Below are 16,184 nucleotides of genomic sequence, written 5' to 3'. Positions count from 1 at the left end.
AAAAAGCCAGGCCGGGCTTGAAAATTATTTTAAAAAAAACCCGAGCTGGGCAGTAAAAATTTTTAAAAAAATCCGGGCCGTGCCCTGCAAATGGTATATCTTCAGGGCTCTGTTATTCTTCTTAAAAAAGAGTATGTTCTATCAATAGTTTACTAATGGGAAGAGTTGCTAATATATATAAACCCTTTTAATACATTGGGAATATAATCTAAAATGTGTTTGAAATAATGCAGAGCATCCATTGCATTTTTTGGGACTATATCAACCATAGTTAATCTTATAAACATAGTTATTCAGCTAATAAGGCATCATGAGATACTTTAACATCTTCATGATAAAAATCCAACAAATATATTTTTTTCTATCACTATCTGAAAAAGGTTGGGAAGGCTTTTTATGGAAGTAATATTTGCAGATTGTTAAGTACTGCATGATGAATTAAAAACCTCATTTATTTGGGTTATAAATGTATTATCTGTATCTAAGATATATACTCTTCTACTGATCCTATATTAATGTTTTAACTATGAGCTTGCCTTGCTGCAAGTCGAGTGAGACAAATATTAAACACGTATAGCTCTGCTTTTGACTAACAATAACATATAAAATTCTTCATCAACATTAGTCCTAATTTCTTTGTATTCTAATAAAATGCTCTCCGCTATTCTTATCTTCTTAATCAAGTTAATGTCATGTTTTTGAAAAGTAATACTAATTAAATAATACATTCTAATGAGAAATAAAATTTGGAATAAGCATTGAATCCAATAATTTTCTTGCTTCTGAGGAAATATTTCTTTCAGGCCATTGTGATATTTCAGTAATAGCAAATAATTGGCTCTTCTAACTCCTTAAAAGCTGTTACCGCTTGATGGCAGAAACTCTATCTGACAAGGTTGCAATTTCTTTTTCCCTGTTGGACAAGAAGTTTCAGAAATATTTATTATTTGACTAGAAATTTGAAAATGGTAGATAAATATTACGCCACTAAAAATTTGAAAATAATAAGTAAATATTACGCCGGAACTTGAAATCGAAATTAATTGATAAAATAACTTAGTAGATAAATGTGATAATAAATGTAATTAAATATATATTTAAGATGGATACGAATAAATATTAACAAATATAAATTAATATAAACAATAATATTTTTAAAAAATATATCCGGTATCTGCATTTTTCCCCCGCTGCGTACGCCAATGGTTGTTGAAGAATCTGTATGTGATATTTGTCCTATAGAGATTACAAGTAATATATTAAATGAAGAAATATTTTGGACAAAAAATTTAAAATTTTTAGATATATACTTAAACCTTTAGCTACCTTTTGAAAGTGCAAGGGGATAAATGTACTTAGCTCATGTAAAAAACGAAATGCTTAATTTGGAAAAACACATAATACAATCATGCCATGATTCTATATTTTCTCCATCTGAAGGAAAAAAAATTAAAGTTATGTTGGAAAAGAGAAAAAATGATCTAAATACATGTGCTCACAATGCTGCTTATTTATTGGACCCTCAATATCAAGGGGAGCATCTTACTAGCACTGAATTTGATGAAGCATGTAATATGATACAAGAATTAGGTATTTTACAGGGTGGTGATAATCAAAATATTTTAAGTGATATAATAAATTTCAAAAGTAAAAGCGGCAAATTTAATAGCCAAAATATGTAGAAAATGGTAATTTCCATAAGGAACAATCAAATTTCAGCCTCAAGTTGGTGGAATGCACTTTGCCCATTAAGAAAAGCTAATATTTTATTAACATTTCCTAGTTCAACTTCTTCATCAGAAAGAAATTGGTCGGTTTGGGAAAATATTCATACGAAAAACAGAAATCGTTTGAAGATTTCTACAACAGGAAAATTGGTAAGAGTATACCATAATTTAAGATTGATTAAAAATATTAGAGAAAATAATGATATTATCTATGAATCGGAACAAGACTCTTCTATGGAGGACGAAACAACTATAGAATGAATTAAAAAAACATTATGAAATTTAATGTTACATAGATTTATTATAATATTATATATATACAAAATAAAGTTAATAATGGCGTAAAAAACATTTATTTGAATTTGACCATATTTGACCGGTCAAATATCGGTCATGTGACCGAATCGTATTTGACCGGTTAAATGCACAACCCTGGTACATATAATTACTGGAACCTTCGAAAATGATTTAAAAAATATCTTTGTAATGTGATAGCCAAACAAATTATATATTTTCAACTAAGAATATGTTAGTAATGGATAAATCATAAGTTTTTATTGAATGTACTAAATGATTGAAATAAGTATGTTACATAGATAGTCTCTGCCCAGCTTTAAAAATTTTAAAACTATGGTTGAAATAGTTGAATCGAAAAACTCTAAATTTAAATAAATATATTAAAATCCATTAATATTATTTTATAGTAGCTAAAAAAAATTGCGAGAAAAGCAAAATATAGATCACCCACTTCCAGAAACAAATAAGCAGAAGGACTGGGATGGGCCTATTCTTGCAAACTGAGTTGAATCACTCGTTTACAGAATGCAATTATCCGACCGTCATTTTCTCGCTGCTTAATGAATCTGGCCATGAGCTACTTGAAGTTATTTCCTCTATTATTTTACAATTAAAACTTAACCAAAATGAGCTCACTCTCGTTTAAACTGCCTAATAACCCCACTACACACTTGTTCAGGATGTCTGCAGTTTTGGGTAATGGAAGACATAGCCTCCATTGTCGTTCTTTTAAATGTCGAATAGTTAAGCATAATTTATGCAATTTGATTATCCTTAGAGCTTTGAGATCTGCTCAAATTCCCTCTAAAAGGTCTTGATGGGATTTCTCAAACTACTTAGAAGTGTGTGTTATATATATATATGTATTTTTTTGTTATTTGGCAAGTCATTTTTATCAAATTTTATTGTTATTTTGTCAAATCATTTTATCAAAATTAATATTGTTCTTTTGTCATCAATAAATATTGTTATTTTAGTGAGTCAGCATTATCGTGAAAAAATTTATTTTTATTTTTGAAGATTATTAACAAATTTATATTTATTTCGCAAATTAAAAAGGAAAAAATAATCAATTCTTATTTTTGTTTCACGATTAATAAATTATTAAACGTTTTTATAATTGTGAATTATATATGGGAAATTAATAAAACAAAGCTGTAGAGTATAAATCAAAAAGGTTTAAAGAATTTAAGAGTTGTAAAGTGTAAAAATTATAAAAGTGTGTTTCCTGGTCTAGGATTACTCGTGTATTTTGGCTCCATCCAATCAAAAACTCAACATACTGGAGAAAAGAATTACTTAAAATAACAAAATATTCTAAAATATCACAAGAATACATATTCATTTCCATTATTTCCACAACCTTGGGAATTGTGCATTATCCTTTTTTGGGAAACTTGTTGGCTCACATATTCGTAAACTTATGGATGAACCTCGCGATGCTTTTTCTTAAAACAAAGACTCGTCAGAGCGATTCACAGTGCTAATTATATTAGCTTCATGTGCAGCCTCATCCCACAAGATTAGTTTTAACATTAATATTTTTGTGCGCGTTGTTTTTCTTTTTTTTTATATATAACATATATATATGTATATTCTTGTGATATCTTTATTATCCTTATTATATTTATAATATTATTTTGAAAAATAAAAAATACTTTGATAATAATAATAACAAGCATGGTAGCTCAATATAAAAGCGTGTGCTTTTGAAATGGAGGTTCCGGGTTCGATACTGGTAGATAGCAAAAAATTAACATTACATATAGTCTCCTAAAATTTTAATACGTTAAGATGATTGGAAAACGACATGTTTTGATTATGGGCCAAATTTCTTAAAGTAGTTGGAGACAAATAATTTTTGTTTTTATTTTGGGTTGGGCCTGGCGAGACAAATAATTTAAATTTCGAGCTTGGCTAAAACCATGCTAGATGCAGAACTATAGCATAATACAGAATTTGAAGGAGATCATAAACATTTTCTTAAGATTGAGTTATTTTTTAGGCTAAAACCTAGAGGCTGAGGTGAGTTTTCGAAAAAAAATATCGCAGTTATTTATAATAGGTTTAAAACCAGCGTAAATAGAGCTCGTTTACACCATCGAAAACATACCTCGGAATGTGAAGCGACTGAGGAAGATGGGTGGCGGGAAGCATTCATGGGGGAGGGCTGTAAAATTTCGTCATCTAATTCTTCCTCTTCTTGATCATCATTATGTAGATCCTCGTCGATATCCAAGTTCTCGTCCTCGTCCACTTGCACTTCCACATCTTCCTGGCTGTTGTAATCTTCCTCGTTGTCGCTGAGAGTGGTTCATAAAAATAAAGTGAATTACTTTCAAACGGTTTCATGTAGGAGGATGGACAAAGAAAAAAAACCTTTCTGATTGCTTAATATTCAATAATCCTATAGTAATTAATTTAGATTCCAGTACTTATATTATTATTTATAAATAATATATCATAAAATCTACAATGAAATTTTTAAAAGGCTGTCCTAGTATAATAGACCATTTACACGATAATAAATTTATTATATCGGCAATAACTAAAAATTTGAAGTGTCAAAATAACAAGAACATATATATGAATATAATATATTAATAAGCCAAATTAAATATCTATATTTCTTTAATTACTATAGTTGGAGGCAGGGAGTCGAATATGTATAGTTAGTTTTCAGTTTAAAATTTCAAATTCCATTTGAACAAATTTTTATCGGTTCATTTTTATAAGTTTTAAATATATTTTATGACCCAAAATATTGATAAAAATATTTAAAACTTTGAAATAAAAGCTAACAAATATTTCAAAAAACAAAAATTAAAGAAAGTGAATTAAATTTATTTATAAACCATGAATAAAAAATAACAAATTATAACTGACCACATATATGAAAATTAAATTTTTTAGATTAATTTGCCAACAATTTAAAAAAATATATCATTCCAAAAACCGTTATGTACCGGGTCGACAGTATTTATAATGGTTTGGTTTTCTCCTTTTAAAATATTTCTATATATTTTGGTTATGGTTCGGAAATTTAACGTTTATTTCGGTTTCGCGTTTCGTTTCAATACCCTGTGTAGAGGATACCAAGTTAATTGGTTATTAGTGTATTATATTAAATCAATGCAATAATTATTTAAAATAAAATAGTCAGAATTCTGAAAAATTAGTCCTGACAACTGAAAAGGCTAAAATTGCAAAGTATTCTTTTTTTAATGTTTAATTACCAACAATACTGAGTAAAAATAGATCATTACTCATATGAATAAAATTTAACTAAGTGTAGAGATGCAACAAGAAAAAAGTATGCTAAAATATTCTAGAACTGCTAGATTTTTTGGAAATTATTTGGCAAATAAAATGTACCATCTAAATATAAAATATCAAGTTTATAATGCATCTAAAAATCAAAAGAAATCTAAAAATCGGTAAATTTAACAAAAAGATATTTCCATTAAAGGTCTGCAAGGCCTGGCTCGTTAACATTTTAATAAAAATGGTCAAGGCCTAATTTTTTTTGTATGAATTCTCGGCGATTACATTTTTTATATCTACATCTAATTTTTCATAATGTCAATTGAGGTTCTTATATTTCTTCTCTATAGTTATTTAGGTTGTGTTTAAAAATATTGCAGATTCATTTATTTGTTTTTTAATTATAAATTGTCTGTATAAAATTAAATGCTTATATAATTATTTTATTTATTTCTTAAAAAAGATATATATATATTTTATTATTAAAAAGACTTTTACTATTTACATTTTGGGTCATTCCATGACAAATCAACCACGATTCGGCTGACCCCCTTCGATTTTTTTAAAATTTGGTAAGCAAAGAAAGGTCGATGTAACTAAGAAATAGCCAAAATTTTAGCCTCCTAACATTTATATTTTTGAAGATATTAGGGTTCAAAGTGTCAAAAATGACGTATTTTTACCATTATCTGCCTTCATTCAATTAAGCATATCTTAAAAACTACATAATTGTAAATAACAAATTTAATATCAAAATTACGTACAAAGATTCTACTTTTAGATAAAAAAAAATTTTTATTTTTTTTCCCAATTTCCGGTCATTTTATTTAATATATAAGGACTAAAAACGATTTTTTGGAAATAATACGACCTTCAATTTTTTTAAAAAATTTAGTAGACATTATTAAACTCTTCCTTTATATTTATAAAAAAAAATTGGTCTGGGACGCGGCCATCTTCATTCTCAAAATCGATAAAAATGTTTAGAAAAGTGTATAAATATTTTCCCGAAAGAAGGCGTCTTTGTATAAAATTATATATTAATCAGTTTTTAATGGTTTTTCTTGGACTATTTGATATAATTTAAAGGATTATTCATCTTGTAAGTGAAAATAACAATAAATGGGGCTTTCATTCAATTATAGAAATTGTCTATCGATAAAAGAAATTCAATTTATTACTTTATTATAAAATTTTTTGCCCATATAACATATACTTAATGAATATTAATAAAATATATTCAACCAAGTTTATAGTTCTTGAATATATGAATCAGAATCTTGTTCATTTCATAGACGCCAAAAATAATATCAAAATTTTCTCTACTCAATTTTTTAAAATAATTTGAAATTTTTAAAATATTACAAATATTAATTTATTATTATTATGAAATTATATACAAAATAAAAGTATTATCATAAAATTACCCAAAACAATATAAATATTGGATCGGATTTTCTAAAATCGGCATAGTCTTTCTAAATTAGAATAACAATAAATAAGTGTTTCAATCAATAAAATAAATAAAAATTTTAAAATTGATTAACCCTTTCGCGCCCAGCGAGATCATTTGTCATTAAAATTTTTAATCAATTAATTTTTATATTTAAAGAAACTAATGGTTGGTACTTAGAGATATTAATTTATAAAACAATATTTATTATTTCATATTTTATCATTAACCTGTCAAAATCATTATTTTATTATGTCAAAATGATTATTTTATTATATCAAAGTACAAGTATTTTTTGTTTATGGGAAATATTTCAAGCGCGAAAGGGTTTTATTCATTCAATAACACATACTCACTATATTAATTCATTTTTTAATAAATTTCTTGGTATTTTGATTTCCATCAACACCTAACCCCAAGCCTGGAAAAACTATAGACGAATATACAGTTAAAATTGTACAAGAATTTTATTGTATGGACGAAATAAGAAGAATCATACCAGACAAGAAAGATTGCGTTTCGATTTTGACCAAAGACGGAAAAAAGAATACCATAAGAGATTAATTTTAGATAATTGGAAAAAAATTTATATATTTTTTAAAGAAATGAGGCCTGATGTTAAAATTGGTTTTTCGAAATTCGCAAGCATTCGCCCAAAAATTGTATACTCGTTGAAGGTAGTGGTACACATGTATGTGATTGCAGCTACCACCAAAATTTAAATTAATGATCATTGGATCAAATTTAACCAATGATATGTTGCCCTTTAAAACATACAAACATATTTTACACTTAATAATTTGTAATTCGCCTCAACCATCCATTTATATGGGCAAATGTGATAATTGTCCAGGGTCAACACATTTACGCGATCAAATAGAAATATTGTTTCGTTCTAAGGACATCGAATTTATAACATACAAACAATGGCTATCCGTAGATAGAACCACCCTTGAAACAATAACCAAACCAGTAGGTGAATTTATTAATGCCTTTTTAAAATAAATGGAATCTTTATCATTTTTTTATTTCAACGCAACAATCGTTGTACCAAAACAATCTAAAATTGAACTTAGACGAAGACCAATATTTAATTTTGTGATTTTTAAGAAAACTATAGCTTTATACTTTAGGATGAAGTACAAAATTATCATTGGAATAGGGCTCAATCCACTGTTCACCCTTTTGTTATATATTATAAAGATAATTTTGCCAATATTTGTTGCCTAAATTATGTAATGATATCCGAATCTTTGCAACACAATACAATAGCAGTACATAATTTTAAAAAAACATTGCTAAATTTTTTAATTAATAAAATTTTTTATTTTTCGGTGGATCCGCTGCACAGTACAAAAACGTAAAATTTTTATTAATATTTGCCATCATGAGATGGATTTCGGGGTACAGGCGAAATGGCATTTTTCTGCTACAGCACAAGGGAAAAGTGTTTGTGATGGGATTGGTGGCACTGTTAAAAGATTAGCCGCTAGAGCTAGTTTACAAGGCCTTACTCAAAGTACACATCATATGAATTGTACGAGTTAGCTAAAGAAAATATTAATGTCATATATTTTGAATAGATGACCAAAATAAATTATGATTACGAAGATCTATTACTCAGGGAAAGATTTTCAAAAACTAGATCTATACCTGGAACACACAAAATACACCTTGATTCCAACAGATCTACATAATTTAAAAGTAAAATATATTCCAATTTAATAGAAAGTACTTTGGAATAGTTATCATATAATGATGAAAGTATAATTATTGAAGAAATATCATGATACCTAACTTATTTTTATGATTCTAATTGGTGGTTAGCTTTGTTTTAGTGAAAAATCAAAAGCAGGAAGAAATATATATAAAGTTTCTACACCCATCCGGACCTTCAAATTCCTTTACATTTCCAAGATAGACGACACTCTTTGCTTGCCCAAATGTCATATCTTAACATTAGTTTCACTGTTAAATGCTACTGGCCGTAGTTATACTATACATTGTCGTCACAAGAAAGTAAATGCGCTACCGAAAAATTAGAATCTTTTAAAAGTAAGTTTAAATTTAAATTATAGTAATTTTTTTAATATTTAGGGCGCCATATATGAAATGCACAAGATTCTGATTCATATATTCAAGAACTCGAAACTTAATTAAACATATTTTATTAATATTTATTAAATATATGTTATATGGGCAAAAATTTTTATAATAAATTATAAATAAAGTAATAAATTGAATTTCTGTTATCGTTAGACAATTTCTATAATTGAATGAAAGCCCCATTTATTGTTATTTTCACTTACAAGATGAATAATCCTTTAAATTATATCAAATAGTCCAAGAAAAACCATTAAAAAATTATTAATATATAATTTTATACAAAGACGCCCCCTTTCGGGGAAATATTTATACACTTTTCTAAACATTTTTATCGATTTTGAGAATGAAGATGGCCGCGTCCCAGACCAATTTTTTTTTATAAATATAAAGGAAGAGTTTAATAATGTCTACTAAATTTTTTAAAAAAATTGAAGGTCGTATTATTTCCAAAAAATCGTTTTTAGTCCTTATATATTAAATAAAATGACCGGAAATTGGGAAAAAAAATAAAAAAAATTTTTTATCTAAAAGTAGAATCTTTGTATGTAATTTTGATATTAAATTTGTTATTTACAATTATGTAGTTTTTAAGATATGCTTAATTGAATGAAGGCAGATAATGGTAAAAATACGTCATTTTTGACACTTTGAACCCTAATATCTTCAAAAATATAAATGTTAGCAAAATTTTGGCTATTTCTTAGTTACATCGACCTTTCTTTGCTTACCAAATTTTAAAAAAATCGAAGGGGGTCGGCCGAAAATCTCATTTTTTTTGCTCATTTGACGTGGAATGACCCTTTTACCAAATTATAAAATTTTTCATGGCAGTCATTTATTTTGAATGCATTTCAAGTTCTACTATAATGGATGCCAGAGACCTGCTGAGATACTCATGGCCCGGCCTGGATTTTTTTTAAATATATTTTATTTATTTTAAATTTTTATAGCTAATAATGGAGATTTAAAAAATTTGGCTTTAAAATCGGCTCCCAGATATTTTTTTTAAAAAAAAATTTTGGGCCCGACCTCGGTATTTACAAAAAAAAATTCAGGTCGGCCCGGATATAAATTAAAATATGGACTGGTCCGGGGTCTGTCTTGCTGGTCTCTGATGGATACATACTTATCAAAATTAATGGATCAAAGTAAATTCAAAAAGGACGTAAGCATGAGTGTTGTGGCAAAGATAACAATATGAAGGATTCATGTAAATTAAAATTTTTAACAGGAGGAAGCAGAGGCCAAAGAAATAAGAGTAAGACGTTATATAAATAATTTTGAATTAAACATTGTATATTATAATTTACTCATGCCTAATTTTTCAAGCCCGGTGTAATGTGTGAAAGTGATCACCGTGAGATTTCGAAATCTCACACCATCAAAATCGCCTTACTAATACCGTGTGAAAGTGATTTCATGAGATTTTGATTTTTGTCGCTTCAAATATATTGGGGGCCATTTAAATATTTCAAAATCTCATTTTTTTTAAAATATCACATTATGGATTTCAATATGCTTAATAGCTTAAATTAATTTAAAACGTCAGATTTGAATGATGCTTCAAATTGAAAACATTTCTCTATAATACATTTTGATTTGAAATCTTTTTTTCCTCTCTATGGAAAGGTGGGGGGGGGGGGATGTTGAACTCATGGTTAAGCTTTTATTTGATCTAAAATATTTGAGAAGGGTAATAATATTATATTAAATAAATTATTTATTGTATATCAAGGTGTATATGAATTAGCAACAACAAAGAATTTCATATTAAAAACAAATTACAATCTACGCAATTTAAAAGAATTTATTGTATTGCCTTTAGATAGTGGTTCCCAAAATGTTGGGCTTGAAGATGAAAATATCAAGTTTGACTTGGATTTTATCAATCCAAAGACTCCCATGGGTAATGTTATATATATTTGATTTGTTTAAATTAATTACATATACAGAATTGGATGATTTTGATAATAAATGAATTAGAATATCCCTAGATATTATTTTTCCTACAACAAGGCATGTGAAAAATATGCCAAGATATATGGTCTAAAGTCTCCCAAATGTTGTTGGAATGTAGACTATGGGAAACAACTTGGTGAGCCCACCATCTTGGAGGTGATGGGAATTGTTTTTATAGGTAAAAGTAAAACATATTAATATAAAATTTTATTTTATTTTGCTTTATATAAATTTAGGGTGATTAGTGAAGAGATCAGGTACAAAATTCTCATATTATTGACAATGGATGCCACAATTTGTGCTAACATGATGGGAAAAGTAATTGAGAATTAATTACAGCAAAAACAAAAAAATGGATGTAAAAACTTGTCATAAATAATGTTATGACAGGATAGATATGGGCTTCTGACACAGAATGATAATATTAAAAATGGAGGAAACCATTTTAAAAATGTTTCTGATTGCAATAATTTATCTTCCAACCATTATTTAATATATCTTTATTAAGATTAAATAATTTATATTATAAAAATATAAATATTTCATTCATATTATAATTTATCTTCCATCTAATCCCTATTTAATATATTTTTATTAAGATTTAATTTTTTTTTATAAAAAAATATAAATATATTTCATTCATATTATTCTGCCTGAAACATATTTTTAATGAAAGTTGTACTTTTTAAATAAAATTCAATATATACATTATGATGTGCAATATATTATAAATAATTATATCAAAAGTTCTTTATCTTTCTTCTTATTCTTTCATTGAATTTTTCTATAAGATGCCAAGAAGATTATTTTAATATTGGTGACCCAATACAAATATAAGTACAAAATAATATAGGATGAATTATCTTTAAAATATTATATTCAAACAAAATAAGCATTACTTATATATAATTATATTTTAAGATTAAGCCAGGTTAAGAATTTATCTTATTGTCAGTGTTTACAGAGGGTGGGTACTGATTTTTAAAAGTTAGGTAGAAAAGAATGGTTTGCTTTATTAAATTTTCTGTCATGTAAGAGCTTTGTCAATAAATTAATGTCGATCGAAAGATGTATCTTTTATAGGAAATCTGAGGAGGAAGAGTTAAGGCGCCTCTGGATAGGTATGGGATCGGAGTCTTCCCATTTGGATCTACTTAATTAACTTAAATTTGTTTTACAATATTATTTTATAAATTTCATATTGTATAAATTAAAATGTTAGTAAGGATCTGTTCCCTTCCTCAATATTACTAGACTATAATTCCAATTATAACAAATGATAACTAGTGATTGTTGATTGAAGCGTATCAATAATCAGAACCATATCCCAGACACTTTTTGGTATAAAATACATACTATAGATAGGCAGCAACAGGTTTTTAGATAATATACCGAGTTTTGCTAAGATAAATAAAAAAAGCAAAACAATCAAATTTACAATAAAAAAAACAGCTGGATATTCATGGATTCGAACCGACATTTTCAGGGTAGGTAATGTAGAATCTTACAAACAAGATTATCAACTACATGTTTAAAGTGCAATTTTATTTGTATATAATTTAATCGACTATTTAATTATATGCAATTAAATTTACATATATTAAAGAGAAGTTTTATTATATCCTTAACATAGATTATAATAATGTTAGGTTTTATACCATTATTGTCTCTATATCATAATATTAATCATTTTAAATTCATGTCATGGAAATTTTTACTTAGATTTATAGTTCAAAAACATTGGGGGTCATTTACATCAAAATCTCACACGTAACCTGTGGGATTTTGATGGGAGATTTCGAAATCTCATAGATCACTTTCATACGTTACACCGGCCCAAAATCTTTTAAAAAAGTTTTGCCGGCCTGAACCCAAAATTTGTTTTAAAAAAATTTCAGGTCGAATTTATTTAAATATAGAAATTAATTTTTTTTAAAAATTATAATTACTCATAGTAAAAGATATATGTCATATGGCGTCTAGTTCCTATAAATATAATCAAATATTTTTATTTTACATAAAAAATTCAAAATAAAATTGATAAATTTAAATATATTTAGCCCGAACCCGGTTTTTTATAAAAAAAAATAGGCCCGTGCCGAAATTCGAGGCTACTTTTGCAGATATCTAAAGAACATACCTATAAAAATATTAGTTATAAAATATTCATTCACTCGTTTCATGAAAAAAAGCGTTATTTCCACATTCTTTCGTCAAAAAGACAAATCTCTTCTTGAACATGGTAAGTCAGTGACTGATAGTACCAAAAGGATCGAATCAAAAGATCGCCGATCCTGGATTCGATCCCAAATTTGTCTATTTTCCCGGATTTATGATCCTGACTTAAATTAAGGATCGTGATCGAGATCATTTTTTTTAATATTCGATCCTGATCCTTTTAAAAATTAACTATTTACTTAAAATGTAATAAATAAAATAAATTGGAATTATATTAAAATACTAATTTTTAAAAAAATATCTATCAACATCATATTTTATCAACTTCCATTCCACCATATTTTATATTTCAACAATTTCCTAAATTTTATCTAGAATGAAATTTAGAGCCTACAAGTTTTATTTATTTAATTATATTAAATTCTAGGTTTTAATAATCCTCCATTATAGATATAGAAGATACATCCTCTATTGATGTATTATAAATTATCATTTCTTAATATAGATCTCCTTCACTGTATGACAGTAACATATTGGTAGCAATCATTCACCCAAATATATTTATTGAATATAACAAACCTTTGCCATCAAGCGCTCCTGTGGAGCGCTTGTTTAGTAAAGCAAATCATGTGCTTAATGAAAGACTTTGATGTTTAAATGATAACTTAGAAAAAATTTATAATTTTAATTATAAATAAATATTGTTATACATATATTATATTATTCAATTACAATAAATTTATACGATAAAAAATTTATTTTTATATTATTTAATTTTGAATCAATCAGTAATTTCTTTCAGAAATTTAAAAAAGAAAAGGATCTGCTCGTGATCGCGATCCTTTTTTTAAAAAAAAGGTCGATCCTGGATTTCGATCCTTTTTTTTTGAAAAGATCGTGATCGGGATTCGATTTTTTTAAAAGGATCGATTAACAAGCCTGGATAGTACATACCATTATCTAGACTTGGAGGAAGAAGTTGAAGGTATATACTTTTGTTAAAGTTTTCAAGTTAATTTTGATCAATTCATTTAAATTAAACAACTTTTTTTTACTTAATCTTAACTTAAATGATTTGTGACTCTGACTTGTAGCAAAATATAATCTCTACAGGGTTGACAATCATTTATTATTATCATTTAGTATAGTAATTAAAATAAATATATTCACTCATAATTCTAGAAAAGTATGAAGTTTATAATAAAGCTAATAAACTAGATCATCCTCACTACTCTCAGGAAGAGGAAGATGGTAAATAGTTTAAAACGTAACCCGATTTTTCAATTTATAGATCTTCTGGCAATATCAATAGGATATGATGGTGATGCATTATTATATTTTGATTTAAATATTGAAGATAAAGAAGAGACTCAATCATCTAACAGCTCAGTCTCTCATTGTAGAGATGCAACTAGTATAAGATTTATAAATATAAAATATATTATTTTTTTCTTTGATCTTTTAAAATAAAATGTTGATGACCTTGTTATAACCTAAAAAAGTAATCATATAAATAGACAATAAATGATAGCTGGTTGTGTTTCTCTAACTGGTTTTTATTACTGAATTTCTATAATTTTACTAAATACGTGTCTTAAATACAAGATAGAGAATTTGTATGAGTTCATTTTCAATATGCCCTTACTTCCTCTAGATTTGCTCATCCTGATGACCATTATCTATTTATGCTCCTTTCCTTCCTTTCAGTTTAAAAAATTATAATATTTTTACTGTCGAAAAAGTCTTTTAATGATTCCAAGTTCAATTCAAATCTCAGGTGACCTTGGTTAGAATGAACCAAAGCAAAACAAATTAACCATTTACGTGAAAAAAAATTATCCATGGAAGGCTTCATGGCATAGAAGTCACGACTGGTTGGAGTACAGTGTAGAGGCTGACGCTGCTTTTTGTTTTCCATCTAGGAAATACTTGTGTAGCCCAATGAATTTGGACAAAAGGGATTGAGCTATTAAAAAAATGAATTAACTGCAAAGAAGGGACTGCTAAAATATGAAAGCTCAAAAGCTCATTTACTTTCAACAATAATTTGGCATGATAATCTTAATATAAATAAAGATACTGAGATAACAAGAATTTTGTTAAGTCAAATTAACCGTAATTGTTAATATCTTATATCAATATTTGATTTGATGTTATTTCGCATACAGAAGCTACCTTTTCGTGCAAAAATTACGGATGCTGCAAAAGATGCAAACATAATTTATTATTCTGGACTATTTATAGCAATGTTTTCATATACCATCCTTATGAAATTAATACCCAAAATAATCACCCCAGATTCAAAACGAAATAAAATTTATATGGCAGATATGGTGCCAATATAACAAAAGTGAGATGCCTTATTTTTATCTTAAGGCTGGTGAGACAAAAGATGCATCAGGTTGTGAAAACCTAGGCATAATTATTCGCTATATTTTTCTGGAGAAATCCAAGAAAATTTAATAGAAATTATTAATTTACAATATTTTCTGCTAAAAGCATTACTAATGTAAATATACAGGCCATACTCTTAAGAGACTTTTAGACCAGAGGTGGACTGGTTATTTAGAAACATCTTGCATCATTTATGAGGATTTTGAGGCTAGGTGAACTATTATTTTACTTTTCAAATAAAACTCTTAACTCAGAGGTTTCCACTCATGATTCAGTAGAAGCCATTTATGAGATATTAATAATAATAGTTCCACTAAATAAGTATAATCTAGTGGATGCTAAAAATTGTATTGATTCCATGATCAATTTATTAAAAAATAAAAGCGATAATGCTTTTGGATTGATTAGAATTAAGGCTGAAAAACTTTAAACGAAATTTAATCTCATCCCCCAAAAATCATAACGGTACGTAAAAAGCCTACTTTATTAATCGAGACCTAATTTTAATTTGATTGTGAAAAAGCCTCGAATTGGAGTTCTTTAAAAAAGAATTATTATGATATTATTGATTACTTTGTTGAACGTTTTTTAGATAGATTTACATAAGATGATTATAATTTTCTATTGTGTTTTAATACATTGCCCCCCCCCCCCGACCCTGATTATTTTATATCAGATAAAATGGTCCCATTAGAATCATTATCAAACTTAAATATGGAAACGTGACATCATGAAAAGAAAATAGCAAAAGGATTATTAGCTGAAGAAGTTAAAGACACATAATTTTGAAAATGTCCTAAATATTA

General features: G+C 27.0%; 1 protein-coding gene across 2 annotated transcripts in view; it reads right to left on the bottom strand.

Moving 5' to 3' along the window:
• Nucleotides 1-16,184, bottom strand: part of LOC135929121 (TFIIA-alpha and beta-like factor) — a 47,390-nt gene that overhangs the window by 8,742 nt on the left and 22,464 nt on the right. For both annotated transcript variants that reach the window (XM_065465635.1, XM_065465634.1), the window contains exon 7: nt 4,138-4,327. In XM_065465635.1, coding sequence (XP_065321707.1) covers nt 4,138-4,327 — 190 coding nt within the window. The remainder of the gene's footprint in view (nt 1-4,137; nt 4,328-16,184) is intronic.

This window comes from Gordionus sp. m RMFG-2023, chromosome 4 (assembly GCF_954871325.1).
Source record: "Gordionus sp. m RMFG-2023 chromosome 4, tfGorSpeb1-WG-v2, whole genome shotgun sequence".
NCBI classification, from domain to species: Eukaryota; Metazoa; Nematomorpha; class Gordioida; order Chordodea; family Parachordodidae; genus Gordionus; species Gordionus sp. m RMFG-2023.
Note: the sequence above shows the minus strand (reverse complement) of the source record. Positions and strands in the feature narration are given on the sequence as shown.